The 24,397-nt window shown below is 46.9% G+C and overlaps 4 protein-coding genes across 11 annotated transcripts; 1 reads left to right on the top strand and 3 right to left on the bottom strand.

The window, feature by feature from the left end:
* Nucleotides 1–1,903: 1,903 nt before the first annotated feature.
* si:dkeyp-117b8.4 (zinc finger BED domain-containing protein 1) lies at nt 1,904–5,981 on the bottom strand. Of its 4 annotated transcripts, none has more exons than XM_035527692.1 (3): nt 5,896–5,981; nt 5,509–5,632; nt 1,904–5,264 (listed from the first exon to the last, which is right to left on the bottom strand). In XM_035527692.1, the coding sequence occupies exon 3, from the start codon at nt 5,248–5,250 to the stop codon at nt 2,620–2,622; it is 2,631 nt and encodes an 876-aa protein (XP_035383585.1). In that variant the 5' UTR covers nt 5,251–5,264; nt 5,509–5,632; nt 5,896–5,981; the 3' UTR covers nt 1,904–2,619. The 4 variants fall into 4 exon arrangements, with proteins under 4 accessions (XP_035383585.1, XP_035383584.1, XP_035383583.1 ...); XM_035527691.1 differs by having other exon boundaries at nt 5,776–5,969; XM_035527690.1 differs by having other exon boundaries at nt 5,808–5,969.
* A 28-nt stretch (nt 5,982–6,009) lies between these two features.
* On the top strand, nt 6,010–9,779 carry napaa (N-ethylmaleimide-sensitive factor attachment protein, alpha a). Of its 3 annotated transcripts, none has more exons than XM_027004293.2 (11): nt 6,010–6,207; nt 6,500–6,576; nt 6,653–6,769; nt 6,863–6,909; nt 7,060–7,137; nt 7,330–7,385; nt 7,482–7,566; nt 7,662–7,766; nt 7,875–7,943; nt 8,173–8,223; nt 8,387–9,779. In XM_027004293.2, exons 1-11 carry the CDS (start codon nt 6,110–6,112, stop codon nt 8,489–8,491), a joined length of 888 nt encoding a protein of 295 aa, XP_026860094.2. In that variant the 5' UTR covers nt 6,010–6,109; the 3' UTR covers nt 8,492–9,779. The 3 variants fall into 3 exon arrangements, with proteins under 3 accessions (XP_026860094.2, XP_026860095.2, XP_026860093.2); XM_027004294.2 differs by having other exon boundaries at nt 6,497–6,576; nt 9,552–9,779; XM_027004292.2 differs by having other exon boundaries at nt 6,012–6,207; nt 6,497–6,576.
* rsph4a (radial spoke head component 4A) lies at nt 8,158–13,840 on the bottom strand. Of its 2 annotated transcripts, none has more exons than XM_027004290.2 (8): nt 13,487–13,840; nt 13,106–13,334; nt 12,497–12,796; nt 11,777–12,223; nt 11,063–11,207; nt 10,364–10,481; nt 9,999–10,282; nt 8,158–8,243 (listed from the first exon to the last, which is right to left on the bottom strand). In XM_027004290.2, the coding sequence occupies exons 1-7, from the start codon at nt 13,585–13,587 to the stop codon at nt 10,048–10,050; spliced, it is 1,575 nt and encodes a 524-aa protein (XP_026860091.2). In that variant the 5' UTR covers nt 13,588–13,840; the 3' UTR covers nt 8,158–8,243; nt 9,999–10,047. The 2 variants fall into 2 exon arrangements, with proteins under 2 accessions (XP_026860091.2, XP_026860092.2); XM_027004291.2 differs by having other exon boundaries at nt 13,106–13,347; nt 13,487–13,575.
* A 78-nt stretch (nt 13,841–13,918) lies between these two features.
* Nucleotides 13,919–23,796, bottom strand: sympk (symplekin). 2 transcript variants are annotated; one of them, XM_035527688.1, is made up of 27 exons: nt 23,693–23,796; nt 22,915–23,015; nt 22,535–22,600; nt 22,382–22,435; nt 22,217–22,290; nt 21,698–21,824; nt 21,274–21,523; nt 20,835–21,005; nt 20,092–20,331; nt 19,767–19,918; nt 19,364–19,514; nt 18,899–19,121; nt 18,654–18,804; nt 18,275–18,510; nt 17,883–17,964; nt 17,607–17,720; nt 17,361–17,508; nt 16,952–17,112; nt 16,610–16,718; nt 16,386–16,486; nt 16,178–16,268; nt 15,983–16,084; nt 15,624–15,811; nt 15,041–15,217; nt 14,733–14,837; nt 14,438–14,617; nt 13,919–14,342 (listed from the first exon to the last, which is right to left on the bottom strand). In XM_035527688.1, exons 2-27 carry the CDS (start codon nt 23,002–23,004, stop codon nt 14,175–14,177), a joined length of 3,711 nt encoding a protein of 1,236 aa, XP_035383581.1. In that variant the 5' UTR covers nt 23,005–23,015; nt 23,693–23,796; the 3' UTR covers nt 13,919–14,174. The 2 variants fall into 2 exon arrangements, with proteins under 2 accessions (XP_035383581.1, XP_035383582.1); XM_035527689.1 differs by lacking the exons at nt 22,382–22,435; nt 22,535–22,600; nt 22,915–23,015; nt 23,693–23,796 and having other exon boundaries at nt 21,698–22,072.
* Nucleotides 23,797–24,397: the final 601 nt, after the last annotated feature.

The following is a 24,397-nucleotide window of genomic DNA, read 5'->3' as shown; positions in this document are numbered from 1 at the left end:
TGTAGAACAGTTTTTTATCAGGCTGTAGGACAGTGTTTTATCAGGCTGCAAGACAATGTTTTGTGGAATTCTGAAACTTTTAAAATCTAGCATCCCTGCCGCTGTCCTCTGAAGGAAATTGTTTGATGAATACTCAGTTTTGCCTCTAAGCCCAAATGTAGCCTATCATTCACAACATGTTTAGTGTCCAACTTGTTTCCCCATAATTTTGTACTGGAGCTACGAAGCTAATGTAGCTAACAAATATTTGTCTCTCACCAGAAATGTTTTCCTTTAAACTGTAGGGTCACACCGCTGGAGTGCCCAGGAGATGAGGCTGTTCCGGAAGGCTCTGTTCAACCACAGCAAGGACTTTCAGCTAATCCATAGTGTGGTAAGCCAGTCAGACTCAGAGCTCGCAGTCCAGCTGCTATATTATCCAGAGTAATGGAACCTCTCCTGGCAGTTACAGACCAAATCGGTGGCGCAGTGCGTGGAGTACTACTATTCCATGAAGAAGATGAGGAAGTTCAAGCCGCGGACCCGAGGAGCGGATCAAAACAAGGGAACTGTCGAGCTCTCAGTAGGCATCTTCACACAAGCCAGATGTACAAATGCTTTATGTACCCACAGTGATAACCTAGTGGCGTAAAACGTGCAAACTGACCTTTGCTCAGGCCTGTCAGGAAAAGCCCAAACTACTGGTTTACACTGCGAAGGTGTGTGCATAAACACTTATGCCAGAGGCTACAAAGCAGCACTTAGCACTTACTTGGTTGGGTTGTAGGCTGAGACCCTCAGTGCCCCAGAGGAGCATGCTGAGAATAGGACCGGGCCCAGATCTCTGAGTAGACCAAATGGAAGTCAGCCCACTGATAAAGGAGAGTTTACCTGCAAGGAGTGTGGCAGGTTAGGAACCTAGTATTTGACTTGGAGCTGTGGAAAAGACGGCTTTGGCCTGGCAAATTCACTCCTGGAGGCCACGTAGTATAAACATCTAAAGTCATACGTGATACGGTGATGAGTGACAATGTTAGGAGTTACCAGAAATGTTTTTGTGTGGCATTTATGTCCTTCAGGGGTTTTCGTAAAGTAAAGAGTCGTAATGCCCACATGAAGACGCACAGACACCAGGAGAGAGTGAGCTCCTCGTTGAACAGCTGGCTCAGTGGAGACCACAGCCAAGGTCAAGGAGAGGACAGGCCACAGGTCAGCTAGAGCCTTGCGGATGTCTGAAGGATGTTCCCTCGTCTGCTTAAGTGAATTAAAGAATTTCATCACCGTCTGACCCTATACGAATCAGGCCTCAGTAGGGAACATGATCAGTCAGGTATCTCAGATGGACGTGGAAGAAGTTAGTGGCCCTAAATTTGAGGTTTTAGCAGGTTGCAAATAACTCTTTAGAGAAAATCACTTGGATTTTCGTATAAATTAGTCATATATGAAAATATGTTTTCATAAAACACAAAGTATATTTAAAACTTCATTGTAAAAGACATTATTTAGAAAAGTCATATGTCATAACATTGGGATCAATGTGGATTGGGAAAATTACCTGTTTTTAAAAAATGTTTATGTTCAAAGATTCAAGTTCTTGACATTCTTATTCGGCAATCAAGAAGAAATATTTGTTTTAATCCCTCATTGCTTACACCAGGTTTTTCTACTTCTGTAATGAATGTTTTGTGTAATGTACTTTAAATCTTTATTTTTAAAATTGTTTAAGTTAAAATACGTTCCTAAAACATTTACAAGTAATCAGCTGGTTGTAAATGTCTGTTTTGTTAATTTGATGACTTTATTAATCCACAGTCCAAGGCATGTTATCAATTTATAACTCATCTTTGTATTCTGAAGAAAAAAACGGTCAACTTAGAGTTTCGGTTTGTTTGAAATAAAAACACCTTGTTGAATATTTCTTGGATGACTTGACAGTAAAAGTTTATTTTCTGGTTGAAATGGTTTTCACTCACGTTAATTTGACATGCAGTAATGGATTACACCTTAAAATCTACTGCCACATTTAGGGAAGATAAAGTATTAGTTATGTCAAGTTACAGAATGTCATTTTCCCATTACTATGTGCATGGAAGAAACAATAACTGTTGAAATGCATGCATGAACTTGGCAATAGCTTACCTGTAATCATCAACAATGCTTCAGAGACAGTTATTCTTAAGTAACAGTATATCTAGGCTTTTACCCTGTAATTTAACACTTATGCAATATTTAACAGGCACATAAAATCATCCATTCAACATAATGAATACATCAGAGACACACGATTGTTCTCCAGAACTCCCAGAGCCCAAACACTAAAAAAAAGTAGTGTCATAATTTCCTTAGACGGAATAGCAATTAGGTGTTTGAAACTAGTAATGACATTTCTGTGATTGTTGTAAATATAATCTTAAATAGCTGCTCAACTGTTAAATTGAAAACTTGTAAATATTACATGAATACTTATTGACTAGTCAGGGCTTTTAATCACAGACCCCAAGGAGCATATTCTGATACTTGTGTGAAAAATAAGGTTGCGGAAAGTGTCCACTTCAAAACTCTGATCATCTTACGTTTGAGAACTTTAACTCTCGTAGGCTTGTGTGCCAGAAGCACCTGTCCATAAAGAATGATCTTCACTCAAACCTTACTGTCGTAGGACACCAAGGTCTGATAGAGGCTGTCCCTGCTTTGGTTCCCACTAACACTACTGTTATGGTCACTCTCTCCATGGCCTGAGGGACTGCCTTTAAGCTGCTCCACATAATCACAGTTCTGATGAAGAAACAAGATGTGGTCGAGGTGCTTGGGTCCCAACATGGCTCTCCTGTGGGCCACAGGACACTCTCTTGGGGCAAAGGCCCGGTCAGCTGGGATAGCTGTCGCTGGGATGGCCAGAAACTTGCGCGCGAGTCGAGCCACGGCGGGGAAGCGATGTTCTTTATTGCGCCACCAGTGTAGTGGCGAAAGGCTACGTTTGCACAGCGGCTCTGCTATGTAGTTCTCCAGCTGCTGTTGGATCTCAGGCATGCGCTCGGTAGGATCCTCTCCGAGGAGAATGTCGTACATGCTTTGAGGAAGGGGGCTCATCCGCATTCGGGCAGAGAGCTGCCGGTCGCTTCGAAGCGGAGACGTCAGGCCAGCCATGCCGGCCGATCTTTTGCGGCCACCGCCGCCGACTTTGGAAGGGGAGGATCCCGTGTGCGTACTCTCGTTGACCTGTTCTGGAGAGGAGACGGGCACGACGGTCCCATTCTGCTGAAGCTCAATGCTGTCGCCCTCTTCCGCTGACGCGCAGGACTCGGGCGAGTCCAAGGAGGCCACCGTGGGGATGGGCAATGGGTCATCCAAGCCCAAACCCGGAGCATTCCCTCCAACCTCATTCTCTCCTATTTCCAAGCCTCTGTCCGCTTCCTGGCCTGCCGCCCCATCCTCTGCGTAAGCCTGAACAGACAGCAGCTCTTTGACCTTGTCGTGTAGCTTGCTGCGGGCATGCGGGCTGAGGAACCGCATCTCCTTGAATCTGGGATCCAGGAACGAGGCCAGCACAGCAGGGCAGCCGAGCAGCGCCTCCTCATCGCTCAGCCTCCAGCGCTTCTCCATCCCGGAGCGGATCTTCTCCATGACCCCCCTGACCAGCGGGCAGCCGCACTCGGCCATGTTCTGCCCGAGGAGGCGGGACACACCCTGCAGGCACGGCATCAAGGCAGAAACGGCAGCGTTGATGTCTTCGCTCAGGAAGGACGCGGCGATGCGCACGGTCCTTAGCACCGGTACAAGTTCGTGCAACAACCGCCATTGGTGGTCAGCCAAATTGGGCGCGGCTTTTTGCTCCTCAAGCACAGAACTGACCACCCACTTAAGCTCCAACAGGCTCTCGCACATGTCGATAGCGGTGGCCCATCGGCCTGGGTCATCCAGGACAAGGCGGGCTGAGCCCTTGTTGGCGGCCTCGGCTTTCTGGTTCAGAGCTGCCGCCGCGTCGCTGTCGTGCTGGAAGTGCAGGATGATCCCACGGGCGTCTGTGAGCGCCTGTCTGACAGTCTCTATATTAAGACCCTCCTGGATGCAAATTTTGAGAGCCTCCCCTGCACAAAGAAGCGGCTCCCAGCTGTCCGGAAGGGACAGAACGGGCGCGCGACTGGGTCCGGGAAATACCTGTTGATATTCCGAGGGAGTGTCATAAACGATGCAGAACACGTAATTCTCAGGAATGTGGAATTCCGAGAGAACTGCTTTTAAAGTGTCCGCAAACTTCACAGGGCCAGCTTCGGTGGTGCCGCCTTTGTGTTCTGGTATCGGACGAGTCTCTAGAACACAGCGGGCCAGGCGCCAGTTGGAGTCGACAAAATGCGAACTGACCGTGAGGTAGAACTGGCCGCTACCTTCAACCCCACAGCCCTCCACAGATCGCCAGTGTTCGGCGCAGAGAGCCAGACAGCGAGGGGCCAGGCTGGTTTCAAGGTGCTGCCGCAGACACTGTTTGAGAACGTGGTAGCGATGCCACAGAAGGCTCCCGAGCAAGGACGGCGAGGGTACTGGATAGTTGGGCTCAAGGCAACTAAGCAACAGTCTGAAGCCTCTTTCTTCCACCACGGACAATGGCTGCAGGTCCCTGAACACCATCTCCAAGATCAGCTCTGTAAACACACCTGCCCGCTTGTCACTGCAACCCCTGGTGCCGCTGTTATTGCTGCTGCCACCACTGCTGCTCAGCGTGCTGTTGATCTCCTCTGGAGAAAACCCGTACGACGGATCCATGTCTGGGTTGGGAATGGAGTTGGCATTTGAGGTGCTGCCTGCACCAGCGGTGCTAGGGGGATACGTAGTGCACGTGTGTTTTGCCTCAGCGGCCTCGACTGACGCTTCCTCGTGCTGCTCCTCTTTGACGACAACAGGCACCACGGGCTGAAACGCGCCTGGCGGAGCGTCAGCTCCCACGGCGGACGCTGCAAATCTGCCACTGAGTAAAGTGGACTGGACCATCTGGGGATGCAGTGCGGAGGGGTTCGGGACGTCAGCCGTGTTGGGAGGAGGGACCGCCCCATCGCGGATGCTGTGCTTCCGTCCCAGGTGCTCTCTCATTGATGTGGTGCTGTTGTGAAAAGACAGCTGCCTCTTGCAGTGATTACACTCGACTCTATACATACTAAGCTGGGTGTAGTGGTCCCACACTTTGGACGTTCGGCGTTCAGAAAAGGGTAAAATACGGTCCATTCTTCTCCTCAGGTTCGGAGTGCTTAGAGTACCAGGCCGCCTTCGAGCCTCCATCCCTGTGGATCAGACTGTAGTTTCACAAGAAGAAAAACAAAGTTAACTTTGTTTAAATGTGTAATCTTAGAGTCACTGACCACACTTAGGGCAGCCATGCCAAACTATTTTTTTTAAAGTTCTACCAGTAACTGAATGAATCATTTGTGTTTTAAGTATAAATATGAAGGCAAATCCACAATGTAACGAGGTCGTTAATGTAGAGCAACCTTGTGTAATTCTAAAACATATATTTTATCGTAATTCAGTTCACTTTACCTCAATCTTCTTCCGGGCTAAACCCGTCGTGGTGATCCGTAAGAACTCTCATGTCGTTCCCACAAAGACCACACGGCCGCATAACCGTAGCCCGGGCATGTCGAAGACAGCTGCAGGCGCATTTCTACCCCAACAAGAGAATGCACAAAAACAAGTAATACCGTTACTGCGAAGTTTACAACATCGCAGAATTACAAAACGGCCTCCTTTCACATTTGCGACCTCTACACTGGAAATGGTTGCTGTTAGAGTAGGATTACAAATTACAAGACGTAAACAATAACGGAGCGTCCGAAAACCTCAAATCAGCACGGACAACGGGCTCTTCGCACGGCATCCATCGCTGTAGCTCGGTTAAAAACGCGGCGACGCCACACTCTAACTTACGACCGTGTCATCGGCTTTACTTCGGACATTTCGTCCCGGGAAGCTCAATTTTGTCCGCGTCCCAGATGTGTTCACGTCATTGCAACTCTACTTCCGGCTTCCGCGCGACGTCGATCGTCAAGCGAACGCGAAGCTCGAGACTCACGTGAGCTGCGCGCGGGTCGGGCGCGTTCGTTGGTAAACAGGTAAACAAGCTCCGGATCAGGCGGATCAAATGGACGGTTCGGGACGAGAGAGAGAAGCCTGGGCTCTGACTGCGGAAGCCGACAAGAAGATGAAAACGTCGGGGTCGCTCTTTGGCACCTTTTTTGGGTAAAGTCATCGCTGGATTATAATTTGTAATTGTAATCAGATTTCTGGTTAGCGTAGTGGCTACCACTGAATCAGGTAACGATAGTTGAAACGCCACTTTCAGCTCATTCTAATTCATAGGTATGTCGTAATTCAATACAAAACGTTATAAAATGCATAATAACTACGGAAGCAGATCGGTGCAGTCAATCATATATTATCAAGAAACCTATTTTCAGCAATGCTTTAAAATCGGTGATGTTCAATAAATGCAGCTAAAATTGTATGGCAAATAATGTTTTTCTTCTAGAAGCTCCTCCAAGGCTGAAGAGGCTTGTGATATGTACGTAAGGGCGGCTAATATGTTCAAGATGGCAAAGAACTGGCACGGTATGTGGAATAATAGAGCCTGTAAGACTCGTTAACATCGACATTTTGCGTGACATTGCCTGGCACTTTCTTCCAGCGGCGGGAGACGCGTTCCGCAAAGCGGCCAAGCTACGCTTGCGAATGCAAAGCAAGCACGACGCTGCCGTTCACTTCATTGATGCTGGCAACGCCTACAAAAAAACAGATCCTCAAGGTAACGTGTCTTCTCTCAAACTCCGTGTTTCGCTTGTTGAGAAGACTGGTTCTCGGGGAGTGGTGAAATAGCCCTTTCATCTATTTACCCTAGAGGCCATCCAGTGTCTCACTCGTGCCATTGATATCTACACGGACATGGTGAGAATGAAATATCAGCACATTTCTTGTATTGAAAAATCTTGTTGACAAGGGGTAATCGATATATAAATTAGCTTTAGGATGGAAATTTAATTTGTAGGTCCGTGTTTACTTGGTGTAATTTTGACGTACCCGCGTTTGCTTCCACAGGGACGTTTCACCATTGCAGCAAAACACCACATCTCTGTAGCTGAGATCTATGAATCCGAATTAGTGGACATTGATAAAGTGAGTGAGTCATTTAAACAAGTATTTTCACAGTGAGTTATGTTCATCTCAGTAGTACAGCAGACGCTCAGTATGGCTTACCCTGTAATAGTGTCACTGGTCCTTGTGAATGCTGCAGCTAATGCACTTCTCATGGATTGATATATTTTCTTACGTCCAGTTCTTTGTGCGTGTGTATGTGTGTCTTCATAGGCAGTTGCCCACTATGAACAAGCTGCTGATTATTACAAAGGCGAGGAGTCTACCAGGTAATTCTGTATTCCACTACCCCCACCCAAAATCACGTAACCCAAACATTTGTCCAAGATGTTTTATAGCAAAACAGTTTTATCTTTTTTCTGCAGTGCAGCCAACAAATGTCTTCTTAAAGTGGCTACATATGCCGCCCAACTAGAACAGTACCAGAAAGCCATTGAAATTTATGAGCAGGTGTGTATTGGAATATGCAGAAAACCGAATCATTAAGCATCTATTATTTTAGGTTAACGGTTCATTTCAGTATCTTCCATGTTGAATCTGTTCAGGTCGGGACGTATTGCATGGACACCACCTTGCTGAAGTACGGAGCCAAGGATCACTTCTTCAGGGCTGCACTGTGCCACTTCTGTGTTGATATGCTGAACGCCAAGGTGACCGTTGTTCTCATGAATGATGTGTTAACGGTAACATCACAGTCAGCCTCATACTGCCACGAGTGATCCCTTCATTGTTTTATTTCTCGTTTCACTCTCCTCTAGCTTGCCGTTCAAAGATATGAGGAAATGTTTCCGGCGTTCTCGGATGCCAGGGAATGCAAACTCATAAAGGTTGGTCTTTTTTTCTTGGTTTTATAATTGATATTTGTTTGATAGGGCTAAGGACATTTAGAAACTGTGATACTGTCAAGGGTTGTTACATGAAAAAAGCTATTAAGAAATTACATAAAATTAAAACATTTCTATACATCCAATATGAGAGCAAAGGCTTAAATGTAATTTTCCTTAAAATGTCTGAGCTGCAGCTACCTCAGTATTACTTAATTTTTTTGTTTAACAGAAACTTCTTGATGCACATGAGGAGCAGGATGTAGCCGCATACACCGATGCTGTAAGCTCTTGTTCCATTACCTGTTTGGAAAGAAAAACAAGCGTGTGACATTTTGAAGAGTCCATACTCTGTGTCCCATACTAATAAACCCCTCATTGTTTTAGTCCTCTGTTTCTCTGACTAATCAAAAGACTAAACGTTGAGCATCTTGCTTGACCTTTAGGTGAAGGAGTTTGACTCAATCACGAGGCTGGATCAATGGCAGACCACTATGCTACTAAGAATCAAGAAGACTATTAAGGAAGAGGACGAGAGTGATCTCCGTTAATATTCTATAAAGCCCACGGCGGACTCTCATCCTGACTTCCTGTGCGCGTTTACTTCAGCTGAGATATTCCTCCTAAACCCAAAGCCTGTTCCTCAGCTTTTTATTTTTGCTTTTCTTTAACAAAGATCTCAGTGACCCAGCTTCCTCTTTCAAGTCCAGGCCTCAAAACAAAGTCTTTCATCCAAACAATAGCACTGTGAACTCCTGTAGAATAATCCTTCTTAGCATGCATTATACACACATTAATGTTTGATATGTCTGTGTATAGCAGTAATGCATTAATATATATTTAATTTATTGTTGTATAATTTTGATCTAATTTATTTTGTAATTTAATATTACTGATGTAGCCATGGGTTCTATTGCATGAACATTTTCCCATCAACTAATGGAAAGTATGTAAGCTTTACAATTTTGAAAATTGCTTCTTTTTTTTTTTTATTGACAAGAACTGAAATGGTACTAATTGTTATTGTCCTCTATTGAGGAAGTTTGGTTAACTTTCGTTTTTGAACAGGATTACACACTAATTTCACAATTAATACCAGCGCTGTAGTATTTGTAGTACACATTCTACAAAGATGACAGCAAAGTCATATTCATCTGTATTTAACTGGATCAAACAAACTGTCTATTTATCTAGTTACTGGAAATGATGAATTTGAGTCACTAGCTTTTCTGACCAAAATTTTGTGCAATTAATTTAAACGTTTTTGTAATTAATAAGCATTTTCCCACAGAAAACGGTGAAGTGTTAAATTGTTCGGTGACTAAACCTCACCCATTTCTCTTACGTTGTCAGTTACAAAAAGAACATTGACATATGAATTGTCTAAATTATCTAAATATATTCATGCTCTTACCAAGTCTTTTGAGCTCAAGGAAGACTTGCTCACAGCTGCTCTCAGTTCACATCACATGTAACTTAGTTATGGGATGGTACTCAATTCCTCAAATTTGTGCAGACACACTATGTAATACAAATATTACTACAGTGCACAACAGGTTAAGGACTGGGAAGGCTAGTCCACTGTATACTGGCTTTGTTTCTGGGATGTAGATGCAGCCCCATTGTATGAAGAAGACGACCAGCGACAGACACTGGAGCACTGAATGAAATGGCATAAAGACATTTCGAGTACCCAGATCCCTGGTTGGAAAGAAAACTGGTGTTCAGCAAGACTAGACGTATGCATGGGTCAGGGCTTGGGCACATACACTTAACACCTGTGCCATCACAAAACTGCTTTGTAAGCTAAATAAACGTGACGCTTACTCGACTGTTTCAGATGTCTCAAACTCACTGCTCATTTATAGAAAACGCTTCCATGCAAGGCAAACTGCAGTAGCACATTACTTGCAAGTCTCTCATGATGATAACGGAAAATTAAATGGTAACTGTCTAAATACCATCAGTGTAGATAAGGTTTTCAGAAGAACTTATTAAACTGATCTATACTGAATGAGAACAGTTTAATTGTGTTACAAACGTAAAAATAAAACACACTTGTATCACGGGCTTCCATTTTCCTCTGCTGCATCCGAGTCCCTCCTGCTCAGTCATCCTCCTCTTCATCATCGTCCATCTCCAGGCCTTCATTTTCCTCTTGAGCAGCCCGCTGCTCCTCCAGGGCAGCCTTCAGGGCCCGCTCCTCCTCCACGCTGGGGTCCACGGCCTCCGTCACCTCGGGACCGCTCGGGTACTCGCTCTGCGGAGGGGGCGGCACAGCCGGGGTGTAGCCCTCACCGGAGAACTTCAACCCCCAGCCAATGTAGATGTTCTCAAACTTCCTGTCGAGAACCATGGGTTACGTATGGATTATGCTGGGCTGTAACCACTGGTTGACATCTATGTAGAAACGAGGGTCTTACTTGCCACAGGCGTAGGCACTGGCGCCTGGCCACAGGTTGGAGTGGACCACAGCAATGGCAAACTGAGGAATGAGATGGGAGGAGATTCTGGTGCTCCAAGGAGGGATGTCATTTAGCTCTGAAATGTCATAACATACATTCAGCTCATAGTCACAACATAAAATACAAGGGGTCTTAATGTGAATAGGGAATGTTTATACAGGTAAAAGGAACTTGTCATAAAAAGGTGATCAGAAAAACACTCATGAAAGAAGCCTGCATGGTTAGCAATGACAGCCAGTGCAGACCAGTTAGCCCAATACATTTTGCTTTGTAACTGGTTCCCTTTCATATCATCTTCAAAAAACATCAGCATTTAGGGGCAAATTTTGCTTTTACTGCAGTCTTACACACGAAGGTTCAGTGTTGAACCAAGCACTTGTTTCCTAACAAAGAAGACTCATATTACTTCAGTCTGGTTGAGCGGTTCAGGTCAGTCTGGACTTTTACTCTGTGGTAGGATGAAGATTTAAACTGGGTTCCAGAACTAATGTAACCCTCCTGCCTTTAATACTCAGTCTGTCCTGAAGACCTTAATGGGTTGGCTAAGGTGTGCTTGCTCAGGGCCAGAACTGAACAGGGACTTCACTGCTCAGACCCGTGCCAGCCCTATTGGATGACACCAGATGTTCTGTGTTCTATTCTTCTGGGTCCACTGACCTGCGTCCTCTGACAGCGGAGTGAGAAGTGGCGGTCCAATCTCCGGTTCAGGCTCATCGGGCTCTTCCCTCTTTTCCTCTTCCTCAGCGTCTTCTTCAAAATCCATCTCGGCCTTTTCAGCCAGGTTGACCCATGTACAACGACCCTAAGACACACACACACACACACACACACACACACACACACACGAAGGAGCATTGTTGAAAATGTTTGTCTTACGGGCTCTGAAATGAAGCAGACAGTGTAGAGGTATGCATCCTGGGTTCAATTGCTCAGTGATGCCACAGCCACCTGTGGCCAAGAGTGCACAAGAGCACTACTGGCACTGCTTTCTTTGGGTGAAAAGGATGACAGTCATTCTGCGTGAGTGATTCTAGCCAATCGTGGGCACCTGTTACGCCATATGTGCAAGACCGGGCAAAACATCTTCAGCCTACAATACTGCATTGGTGGCAGCTCAAAAGATGTGGCGGTTGTCTGCACATTTTACAAAGGTAAAATAAAACACTGCAAATGTAATCAGAGCGTGGGAACAGGCAACAGCTTGGGAGGAAAGTCATTTAAAAATGTGTTGTTTTAGATTGAAACCTTTTATTCAGGTGAAAAAAAAGTCCTATAGTTGCCTCATGTAACCTATTCAACAGTTGACCACAAAGGGCTGACTTGCCAAGATCAGAAGTATTCACATTTCAGATCTTGGAAGTGCCACATTACCTGTTTGAGGATGTGCTGTGTGTGGTGCACCCAGGTAGACAACGACTCGGCCATCTCCTGCACGGGGATGCCCTCAAAGTCGAGATTCTCCTTTATGCTGTCGCGTGCTCCTTCCTCCTCCTCCTCCTCTTCCTCCCCAAAGTGGTAGAAGCCCAGTGGGCTGATCTGGGTGCCTGCTGAGATGCGGGCGATCTGGGCTCGCAGGTAGTTGGCCTCATTGCCCGGGAACGGCGGGTAGCTCACAATGGGTGCGTCAAGCCGCCCGGTGAAGAATTTCTGAATCTGCCGTGCAACTATGATCTGAGCTGGGGTGACATTAGGAAGGCGGACCCAGGGCAGGCCTGGCTCCCGGCACACAAAATACGTGAACTTGTTTGTGCCAGAATGTTGGGGCTCTTTGGGAACCGCTGGGGGCGGTTTATAGGCTGACTTGGGCAATGGATCAACCTAAAATAAGAGTATCAAGTAACATTTGAATACAGATCTCTTAATTATGCAAGTACTCAACAATTAATTATTTGCTATTATTGGCTATTTCTTGATATTTCCTGGGTCCAGACTCATTTCTCACTTTTGTGTCTATGTACATTTCAGTGTATTTACTAAATAATTCATAGTAATTACAGAATAATATTCCTTAAGGTGAATAACAAACAACAAGCTCAGCGTTAAAGAAGGAATGCCTAATAAATAGGAATGCTTGAAAACTCAGGCACTCACCACTTCCACAGTCTCTCCATCTTCCTCTTGAGCGCCTCTCTCTCTCTCGTCTTCCTGTGCTTCCTCTGCTCCTTCCTCCTCTTCCTCCTCCTCCCCATCTCTGTATTCCACTTCAGCCACTATGTAGTTTCCCTCGATGCCAAGGATTTTGCCCCAGAGGCGGCAGCGTTGGAGAGGCTGCGTGTCTACCAGTTGCTTGAGGGCTAGAAAGATCCTCTGCATCTCCTCACGGCCCAAGGCCACGCCGGCCTGTTCCAGGAAGAAACTCAGCTCAGCCACATTGGGTAGAGGTGTCTCCACCTAGAAAAATGATAAATAAGGCAAAAAATAAGGTGTGTGGGCGAGTGGTAGCACAGTAGTTAAGGTCCTTGACTTGTAATTGGAAGGTTGCTTGTTCAAGCCTCACCACTGCCAGGTTGCCACTGTTGGGCCCCTGAGCAAGACCCTTAACCCTCAATTGCTCAAGTTGTATGCAGTCAAAATTGTAAGTGGCTTTGGTTTCACAGCGTCAGTAAAATGCCGTAAATGTGAACGTCGTTCCACAGTAGTCAGTACTCGGGTGTTGTGTGTGTCCAGCTATAAACAGAAAAGCAAAAGGCGTTTTCTCACCAGCTCATCTCCTTGGTCTCCGTCGTCCGCCGCCCGTTGGGAAAACAGGCTTTTCTGTAGTTGTGCTAGCCGGTGCCTGGCGGTGGGGACCGGGCTGTCCCGCAGGGCGCTCTGCTGGGCCTGAAGCATGCTCCGCTTAACCTCGCGGCTCATGTCCTCGATCACATCCACGGCGTTCTCCGGCCGCTCGTCCATCACTTTGGTAAGCAGACGTGCTAGGTGGTCATACCTGAAGGAGACAGCTAACGAATGCGACATTTGTCGATACCATCATGCTGTTATTCGCTATCGTTAGCCAATTTATGTAGAATTGGTTATTATTGATGCAAACGATAAGGTCAAAGCCACCTGCAAAGGGTGTTAAAGACAACACGCACTCACAGGTTGAGGTTGGTTTTTGTGCTATTTTTCAACAGAAAAGCCTTGAAGTTCATTGCAGCCTGTTGCCTTTGGTTATATATTGCTCCATCGGGCGTTTCCATTGTGGTACTTCTGGGTCAAGTCAAAATAAATCCCGTCCTTGTCTTTCGATATACTTTTATCAAGCTATCTCGCCGTTATGCCCACTGTATATAACCGTCTCAGCTTTACAACACTGCCTAGCTAACGCTAAAGCCAACAACTTTCTGGTTGCCCGAGACACAAATCGCTGTATAAATAATATCGGTTGCCATGACGCTAGGATTTCACGCGGAAGAACGCGAGACCTAGGGCCGCGAGGCTAGAAACGGACCGATAACGTATTTTAAGATCAAACGTCTCCTTTTAGAGTCAATTACCTAAATATGAACGGTGTCTGCTTTTGAAAAGTACTTCATGTGAGAATTTATTTATTTATTTTTATTATTGTCTGACAACAAAAATCAATGCACTTTTTTTTTTCGCTCCCAACAATTTTATAACACTAGAGAACTGAAGACAAATGCTGCAAGTCAAATGCTAAACTGTGGTATGGATTCCAGACCTCAAATTATATTTAATACTAAGAAATATCTTAAATCAAAGCTTCAGCATATGGTCCACCATCACTGCAGTCAGTTCAGGCACTTTGTCCTCCCTCCTTCCCGGTTCATTCAGCAGCTTCTGCCCCAGGCTCGGGCTCCGCATTACTGTCCTCGGCTGCCTCTTGTGCTTGCTCCCTTGGACTAGCAGAGTCAGTAAATGCTTCCTCCACTGGTTCGTCTGCCTTTTCCAGAGGAACAGGGGTAGCCCTCGCCTCATCTTCAAGTTCTTCAACCTGCCACGGGTCAAATCTGGTGTCAGATTATGAACTGAAGAGTTTGGGGTAGCTAATCTGTTAACTGTCGTGGAGCAAAGCAATATTTCTCTTACTTGTGCTGTGGCTTCAGTGGCAATCTCCAGACGTTCTGCACCTGCGTCTCCTTCCTCCATAGGCTCCTCGTCTTCCTCCTGTTGGGTCAAAGTTACCGGAGGTGCTGGCTCAGGAGCTGTGATGGCGGGACCTGGGATTTCTACTTGCGCTATGGGTACTGAGACCTGCTGGAGATGCACCTATAGAAGGAGAGAATTCATACTTCAAAGGCTCTTGGACACCTCTTCATGCAACGTTTCCTTACTTCGTGCATTGGATACATATCCACAGATTTAGTTGTGTCGAGTTTTTAACCTCTCTCTCCTCCATGGTGTCCATGTGCTCTGGCTCAGGCTGGGACTCCTGCATCCTGCTGTTGACCTCCAGAATGGCCATAATGGAGGACGGGATGTGAGCTTGCTGTGGAGATGAACAGGGGCGGAACAAAGCAGACACGGACAGAGTGACATGAGCGCACTCAAGCGATTACTGGCACACGTTTGCTGCTCTTCTGCCAATTTACACAATTTACTTAAATCAGAAGACACCCATGAGCTCTCTGGGGGGGGATTTCAGCCTGGACATTTCTAGAGCACAGGTGGCTGCTCCCACCACCCCCTCACCTGATGCGGCGTGAAGGAACGGACGTGCTGCAGGAGGGGCTCCCTCATCTCCGGGCATCGCTCGAACACGCCAGCCAGCTGCGAGGGCGGCAGCTGCAGGAGCACGCTGTATGACTGTGGCTTGGTGCGCTGGCAACACTTCACGAAGCCCTCCCACACTTTGGGGTACTTCCACACCTACAGGGTTACAGGGCTGTGAGCTTGCTTTATAGCTGGGAGGCACAGTCAGAATGGAACCAGGTAAGAAGAAAAAGGGTGGAGGTTGAAGACAGTCCACATCTCTACCCCAACAGTCCGCCACAAAGCCATTAAGTGGGCGGCATACGTTTGATACGGCAAACGTGGACCATCTGGTGAGCCAGGAGGACGGCACTGAGAAACACTCTGACCAGCAAAGACTGTCAAGCCCAAACTGAACAAACTAAAAAAAAATAAAAATAATAAAAATTCTTTGCTTCATAAACACAAAGTGGACCGTATTCAACCTGTAAATGTAGGGAAGCTTCAGCAACCCCATCATTCCTTTCTTCACTTCTGGTCTAAGAAGGGGCCCTAGAGAAGCTTGTTTTGGTGTGAGGCGCACCTGTTTGAGGATGAGGCGGGACAGGACGTTCATGACGAAGCCACCCAGGCGCGGGTACATGGTGAGCGACTGGATGACGGTGCGCATGAGAAGCATGGGAAGGGGATTCTGCTCCATCAGCTGCTGCATGACCACAGCCAACACCTCTGACGTGTACACGTTCTTCTCACCAAAGCACAGGTTCGTGGCTGTGTGATCGCGGGGGGGGGGGGGGGGGGGGGGGGGGGTTAAACATCACTATTCAAAACACGTGGTAAAGCAGGGTTTCATTGCCAGCACTGTGCTGAGTTAAATATTTAGACGTTTGACTTCATTACGATTCGAATCCAAAACAGGCTTATCTGAAGCGGTGCCTTTACCTTTGATGATGGACTTCATGTCACACTTGGTGGAGTCAATGTTGTGGAGGGCAATGAGGAGCTCACCAGGTGTTAGAGGAGACATGGAGGAACTTCCCTCACCTGGAGAGCATAGTAGTAATTAAAGACTAGTTATTAAGCCAAAGTAACAGCCTCTATATTGCATCTCAATAAGCACAACAAAAACAATCCTACTGTGCTGGGTGCCGAGGAGGCGGTTGAAGACTTCCTTGACTACTATGGGGTTGAGCTTGATCAGTTTGGGCAATGCCTGGATCACCTCTTTCTGTTAAATGCAATCAAAAGAGAATTAGAAAATGACAGCCACAAACTACACCAAGTAATAGTCATTCAGTATTTCAGTGGCAGCAGGGGGGTGGATGGACGAGCAGTCGAGCCAGACCTTCTCCAAGCCATTGATGACCGGAATGAGAAAACGGACATCTGGCACCCGTTTGTGATAAAGATCCCTCACTCGCTCCACCAGGTCTGGGGATGGAGGCACTGGGGGGGGGGGGGGGGGGGATATGATAATTATTCCTCGTTAATTTATGTCCTGCAAAAATGCACACGCATTACAGCACATCCACACACAAAACATCTCACCCCCAACTAGCCTGCTCATACCTTTGTCAGTCAATATGTGCAGACAGCGAGTGACCAGAGTCTCGGCCCCCTTGGGACAGTTCTCCACCAGCAGTAGCAGGTCAGGAGAGTTCATACCCATTCCTCTAATCTGCAGAGCCAAGGAAGTGTGTGTAGGTGTGTGGTGGGGGGGAGGGGCAAAAAAGACCAACAGTTGCAACCTTGTTGTCAAGAAAAACATACAACACTTCAGAGTTCCTCTGAAGGGCTCAGAGCAAACAGGAAGTCAGCGAAAGTGGGAGGAACCAAGTGAGAGGACATTCAGGCTGAAACCGCAGTGACAGAGCGGGAGCGGGAGCGCGGGGGAGACAAGGCAGTCCTCACCGGCTGCTCTATGACACGGAGCACGCTGCGCTTGATGTCGGCGATGGCCTCAGTGTAGACGGCAGCCAGCTCATGCACCAGCCGGTGGTTGAGGGGGAGGAGTGAGAGGTAGAGATAAAGACACTGTCGCACCGTCTCCTCGGTCCACGGCGACGCCACCTCTGGACATGAAAGAGGCTCAACAGTCATCCAGAAGGCTAATGTGGCCAAAGTGCAGAGCCTATTTGCTTAATGTTAATTGGCCATTGGTAACATTCATACATTAATAAGCATTTTAATCATATTTCTACTAACTGCCAACTCCATATGCAAAAGGAGTCAGTCACTGCACCGGCGTTGGATATCAAATCAGATGGGTTACGGTTCTACAGCACAGGGTCATCTGCATGGGAGAGACGCTTCTCCGAACCTGTGTCCTCGCCGACTCCAAACAGCAGCGAGGGAGGGTTGGGGTGGACGAGCAGCTGCATGTAGTTGAGAGCGAACTTCTCGATGTAGTCCCTCAGGTGGTCCTTCTCATACATGCGCTTGATGAAGGTGAGGGCAGTGGAGCGCACCTGAAACAAACCAGGAGAACAGACGTCTGTGGATCGAGGCCTTTTGGGGGCAGGGGTGGTCAGATGGACTGGAAGAGGTGGAGGAGAAGAACACAAACCTTCTCCTTCTCGTGGGAGCTCAGGTCCAGTAGCACGTGAAGGTACTGGAACTGTCTGGAGGGCCGTTTGAGGATCAGCTCTTTCAGAGTGGTCATACCCAGATACACGCGAGACTACACACACACACACACACACACACACACACAAAATCCACCACTAGTTATATAAATTACTTAACGTGCATGTCAGCCATAACAAAGGCTGTGTTAGACCACTCAGTAGAACCTCATGCATGCTGAGAGACATCAGTGTTGCCTGGGGCCAGTCGATCTTACCTCGTCCTCGCAGTAGCGTCGGATCACCTCCAGGGCGGACTGGGTGATCAGAGGGGCCTCCAGCACCAGCTTGGTGAACAGTCTGGAACGGACAGGGGAGAGCGAGGGTCAACGCAACAGGCCAGGTTTTCCACAAAACTTCACCACCCTCTCCATGAGGTTCAACTTTCCATGAGATTAAATCTTTGATGGTTTTAGGTGTTTCAAGTTGCATATTTAATGGTGAAATCTGCAAAGCTGGGGTTATGTTTTAAAGCACTGTACAATGATCGGCGCATCTCAGTAAACACCATGCTCATTAAAGCAGATGTTCTGTACTGGGGTCAGTCCGCTTGGTTACACTGTGCATATACTCAGGCGTAGTGTACTGTGGGAGGGCCTTCGCCACGCACCCATCCCTCTGCTCGGGCCGCTCCTGCAGGCCGGAGAGCAGGGTGAACAGGCAGTGCTCGTAGCTGTCCAGCGAGCCCGACGGCAGCTGGTCCAGGTGCTGGTTGTACTCTTGGTAGAGCAGCGAGAAGGCCAGGTCGCTGCGTCCACGGATGTCCTCCAGGATGAAGCGCAGCATGTCGTCTTTCATGGTGCCCTCGAACTGTGTCATCAGCCTGGCCAGCAGCTTGACGCGCACCTAGAAGACGAGAGACCCACATGTCGTACACGTGCCCCGCACGTACACATACGAACCCGCATGCAATTCGTTTTACGCCGGACATGTAGGAGGCTTTAGCAAAGTACTGCAGAACGTTGTGTGTGGACTGGAGGCCTACTTACGTGAGACATTCCACTACGAGCGATGGCCTTCTCTGACTGGAGGATCCGTTTCACAGCCATGTTGGTTAACTTCTCAAGATGGGAGTCGGACAAGGGCTGGACAACGTCAGCCAGTCGGAAGACTTTTTTCCGACCGCTGCTCCCAAGCACTCTAATCACAGACAGGGAACAGGAAGTGAGAAAGAATATAAACAAGTCAAGCTACTGTCGTTATCATAAATCGCATCCCATCCTCCCACTCTTACTTAGGTTGGGCAGAGGGCATGATGGGTTCTGGAAGCTTCTTGGCATGGGGAGTCTCCTCGGCCACTTGGCTCTTGTAGGCGCCCACCACGGAGATGGCCTGACCCAGGGACACAGCCGACACTTTGCGGATGATGATGGGGTCCTTGGAGGCAGCCTCATCTCCTGCGGCCTCTCCCTCTGCCTCCTTCCCCTCCTCGTCCCGCCCCCTGCACTGCTCCAGACCTGCAGAGAGGCAATGGGAATGAGAAAGAAAAACAGACAAGAGGAGCTTAATTTAAATAACAAACTCTCATAAGCCCTCATTACTTGACACGATTACATTTTGTTAAAAATGGCCAATTCAGACTAACATAATCGAATTCATGTTCAAGGTTCATTGCCGTCATAACCCAAGAACAATCCAGGTGTTTGCGGTACTTGTGATGTGCACTACACCAGTCAAACGGCTGGAGGGTATTTCTGACCTGGTCCAAGCCCGGCTGCTGTCATCTGTGTGGCCATGAGCCTGGCCAGGTGCTTGATCTGGGCTTCTGTGCCTGCTGACTCCACAGGTGTGTAGGTGGCCTGAAAAGAGGCGGGCATGATGTCCGGCAGGTAGACCATGCTGATCAGCACCTGTGGCGGGGACACAGCAAACTACAAATCAGGGCACTCCTATCATGGTGCATGGAACATGGACCAACAGCGGAGATCTCAGCATGTTTTTTTTTTTTGTTTTTTTTGTAGTGAAAATTCATTCTTAACAGAGATTGAGAGGAATCTAGAGATCTGGATGCATCTAGAAAGAACTTGCTTCCAGAGATGTTTATATGTGTAATTACAAATATGCCACTAAGCTTATATCTTTTGAAGAGGACCGAAGGGTACCAGGTTAGCCACATTCTCTGGCGAGAGCAGGGGCAGCAGGAACTCGGCGGTGATGTCTATGGCAGACTGCGTGCCCATGCTGGACGACGGCTTGGGCGCAACAACAGGGGCCGGCTCTTCCTTATCTTCATCATCCTCGATCAGCGTGGGTTCTGGGGGACAGAAACAACAATCCTGACGTCTCGTTCAAATGCACTGGAAAAATGGCACACATCGGCGGCAAGAAGCAACTTTCCCTTCTGCGGTGAGGGATCTTGAGGCATCTAGGAAAAAAAAAAAAAAAAAAAAACTCTCCAGTAAGCACACACACACCGTCTCCACTCACCCATTTTGATTCTCTTGCCCTCGTTGTAGGGTTCGTGCCTGGGCCGTTTGCGGGTCGGGGCGGAGGTGGGCACGCAGCGGGCGATGTCGCCCTGGGCCATGCCCAGGTCCAGCAGCAGAGTGGAGATCTGGCTGTGGTAGTCAAGGCTGCTGGGGTGCCGCAGCACGGCCACCAGGTGGAGCTTGAGGTTCTTGCGCACGCTGCTCACCTGAGACTTGGCCAACGTAGGAGGAAGGTTGGCTGTTGGGCACAAGGCACCGAGAGGGTCAGAACTGTGGCAGCAGGCAGCCACCCTCCCCCCCCCCCCAGTTCCCAGTGCGGTTCTCAGCCATCCACAGACGATCCACATTTTTACTCTGTCACAGTTCACAGTACAACTAAGCAACTGAACACTGACCATTTAGTACACGTGTGATCTGCGCAAAAATGGGACTGTCTGGGGTGTGCCTAGAAACTGGACTGGAAAACACTACCTTCACATACTAAATAACACATTCTGTATAAAGGGAATTTTACCCATATGAACAAGATAATTAAATACTTATTTTAATCTGGGGGGGGGGGGCAAAATAAAAACCCACAACACACCACCACTGTGAACATTTTTAATACTCTGAGCTTTTAATACAACATCCCATATGCTTATGGGATTAAAATCCCGAGAATTACATGACCCTGCCCTTCAAAACCATCTGAAAAAAATCCCATGCCATCGCCACATTGACTACAAGGTGTGCACTCACCGTGCAGCGTTTCGTAGGCTTGCACAACCTCGGACATGAACATGGGCCTCTGGCGGGCCAGTGTGGCCAGAGAGCCCAGAGCCGTGGTCAGGTTAATGCTGGAGATGGCTGGATGCACCATGAACTTCAGCAGCTGCTCCAGAGCTGACTTCCCCTCCTCAGCCAGGACGTCTGGGAGGAAGGGAGACGGAAGGCAGGGCGGGCCGACACGGGAGCAAGCAGAAAAGGAGGGAAGAATGATGAGGAACTTTTGCGGGAGTTTCAGAAACACGCATCACTGTGAAGCGCTTGTGAAGGCTTGGAGGAGCTCCTTTTATTTTTGCATTCCATCGTTGGCTAAAAATAATGACCAACAATACTATTAAAAATAAGTAAACTGCCATTAAAAAAAAAAAGTCCCATCAGTGACGGTTACTTTCAAGTATGCATTCACTCCTACCGTAGCGTATGTAGGAGTGATCTTTTGGGATCTTGTCGAGACTGATGTCCCCTTCCTGCTTCTTGGGTATCTCCGAACTGGGTGTCCGGGCTGACAGGGTGATGATAAGTGCCTCTGTAAACTTGATGGCATGTGTGCGCACGCCATCATTGTCCGAATCAAGCAGCGCCAGGACGTCCCCTTTCATCTGGGTCACCATGTCCCAGCATGCCTCCTGCATGTCGGACACACTCTTCGAGCGCACGAGCCACTGCCGGAGGGAATCAAACACAGCCGGCGTCACGCCAACACCGCACACAGCTCTGACTTTAGACGTCCACCACAACACAGCCTATGGTGATGACATCATTCGTGACAGTGTTTTTTGCCATGGGGAGAAGCATTGGTTTCTTTCTAGCATGGTATTCAGGGAGGAAGCCCTTACCTGCAGGGCCACTTTGTAGAGGTGTGTCAGTGTGAGGATGGCCTTCTTCACCACGTTCACGCTCTCGTCTTTCAGCAGCATGTTCAGGTTCGCTATGAGCTTCAGTAGGAGCTCACTGTCCCGTTTACTGACACGGCACCAACACAAAAGCCCATCACACTCTGCTAGAGCAAGCACTTCATTAAGGGGTTCAGCTGATCAGGCTGATGTAAGGATTTTAAGAACATTGAAGGGACACAGTTAACAGCGATTAACTTAGGAACTGCTCGGAACTTCCAGGTCATCCCAAACACATGGCCACTCTAACAGCAGAGATGCAGGGAGAGAATGTGTGAAGTGGGAGGAACTGCTACACTGTACTGTACATCATTTCACCTGCATGCACAGAAGAGCATGTTTTTAATTTGGTTTTACCTTCTAGATATTAATTTTTTCTATGAACAAGTTATGAATGTATCCAACTGTGAACTGGACTATGATTAAAATACTCGATGTTAGGAGTCAAAATGGTAAACTCACCATGCTTCCTCTATGAAACCAATAACAAATTTTCGCACTTCGATTGACTTGTCAGTTTGAAATGCAATCATCTCCTGTTGAGAGAAGTGTACAGGTAGACGTTTCAGTCTGCAGCTCAGATGTTAAATGTTTATTAGAGTACTGCAAAAAGGAGTCTGCACTTACATCCAGGAAATTATCAAGCAAAGATGGATCCTTATTAATAATCAATTCTTGCACCTAATAGCAAAAACGGATGAACACAGTGATCATAAGAGGCAAATTCTCAATCACTCACTGACATTAGATGAGCCTTTAGAGGAAAAAATCATCAGTTACCTGCTTAAGTGCGATAAGTTTATCATCAGTGGACATAAATGCGGCTTGATTCAGTAGGTCCACAACCTAGGGTACAAATACAACACAAGTCAAAACTTTATGATCTAGTTTGCAGTTTCCAAAATGGTAAGTCATTTGTGGCTCTGGAATTTAATTTGAGACTAGGCATAATCCATATCTGGAAAACTGGACAATAATTTGACAAAAATACAGGTATACATTGTAAAATGCATATTTCATAAAACATGGGGTGAAACTGCAAATTAGGATTTCAGCTATTCAGCTATTGATATATAGTGATTATGTAAGCATAGGTATCTCTTTTTACTGTAATCTTAAATATCTTATTTTAGTGTCTTGGCAGAGAAGATGCCTCGTACCTTTTCACTGGTAGTCATATCGATGGCCGCGTCCTCTGTACCAGCAAAAAACTGGGACGCGACGCCAGTGCGTTCAGAGCCCGACGCCATCCTGGTGCTCTCTAGTTATACAAGCACAAGGGCTGTTAAAAACGGACGCAGTACCTGGTTTATGGCTGTATTGGAAGCACTAACAACGTAAACCTCCAACGTAACTACAACTCGCCTGCGTAATACTCGACACATCACAAATAATATGAGTTACCATTCTACCAATTAACGGTAAACTGTTCTTTGTTTTTAGACTTATTAAAACATAAGATATGGAGTTACAGATAACTTTACCGTCCAGCTGCTATTTTAACAAGGGTAAAAAAGTGTATTGGATCAGCATCTTCTTTCCCATTAAAAATGATTAAGCAGATTTAACCCTACTGGCTGTAAAATCTTAATTTTTACAGCTATGGGACTGTAAATCAGTGGGTTAATTAATATCGTCGCTGTCAATATACATCGCTAGTTAGCTAGATAAACTGGTCACAAGCATCATTTGGAGATAGACTTCGGATGGGTTAAGAGGTGATAGTAATTTGTTAGCCGTGTGCACTCTGCTGACACTTGAATGACTTTACCAGAGTAAAACGCAGCTAGTTGAACTGAACTGTTCAACTATAATCCAGTCAAACCCTGCCGGTTGGGTTAGCTCGGCTAGCTAGTACCATAACCTGCGTTATTCACACGTAATACCTCATTGTTTACGACAGGCACCGAAGAGTGTTGTGGGGCCAGTTAAACTTACTGAAAACGTTATTCCTTCTGCTCTACAGTCAAACGCGTCTTAAAACACAAGGTTTCAAAGCACAGGCGGCTAAGGCGACATCTTAAAAAGACGCGGAACTACTTCCCCGGCACACTGAATTCTGGGACATTACGTACTTCCGCCTGACAGGAACTGTCGCCATTTGTGAACGTTTGCGGATTTTAAAAGGATTTGAAAAGTTCAAGCCAACACTAACGGGCGTCTTATTAACTATATTATATACAATGCGTTCTGCTACAGAAATAATGTACTAATTATACAGCAAGGCCTGTGTCTTAGCATGGATGCTACATTTACAGATACGCTGCTCTTCAGAAGTGGTCCTTGAGCTGTGTGGGACATATTCCATGCACTCAATTACTACAATATTACAGTAGCCTGACCATTATTGATATACCACTATTATTTGTAGTATAGTGGTCCAGTAGACTTACTACTATTATTATTGTTCCAGTAGTAAGACATCATTATTTGTATGGTATTCTAATGCTAAATCCTCTATGGCTGGGTTATACAGATGTTCTGATCTACAATTAAGGTGTGGGGACAAGTCAGGTGAATGTCCAAGCCCTTGGTCATTACACTGTAATTTTAAAAGCAAGTCCCTGTTCAGTACGACCTCATTGTGCGTATGTTATTCAACAATAAAAGCTTGCCAAAATATCAAGGTTAAACGAATCAGAA

Source organism: Electrophorus electricus, chromosome 6 (genome assembly GCF_013358815.1).
Source record: "Electrophorus electricus isolate fEleEle1 chromosome 6, fEleEle1.pri, whole genome shotgun sequence".
Classification (NCBI taxonomy): domain Eukaryota; kingdom Metazoa; phylum Chordata; class Actinopteri; order Gymnotiformes; family Gymnotidae; genus Electrophorus; species Electrophorus electricus.
The sequence above is the reverse complement of the archived record's forward strand: the minus strand, read 5'-3'. Positions and strand labels throughout refer to the sequence as shown.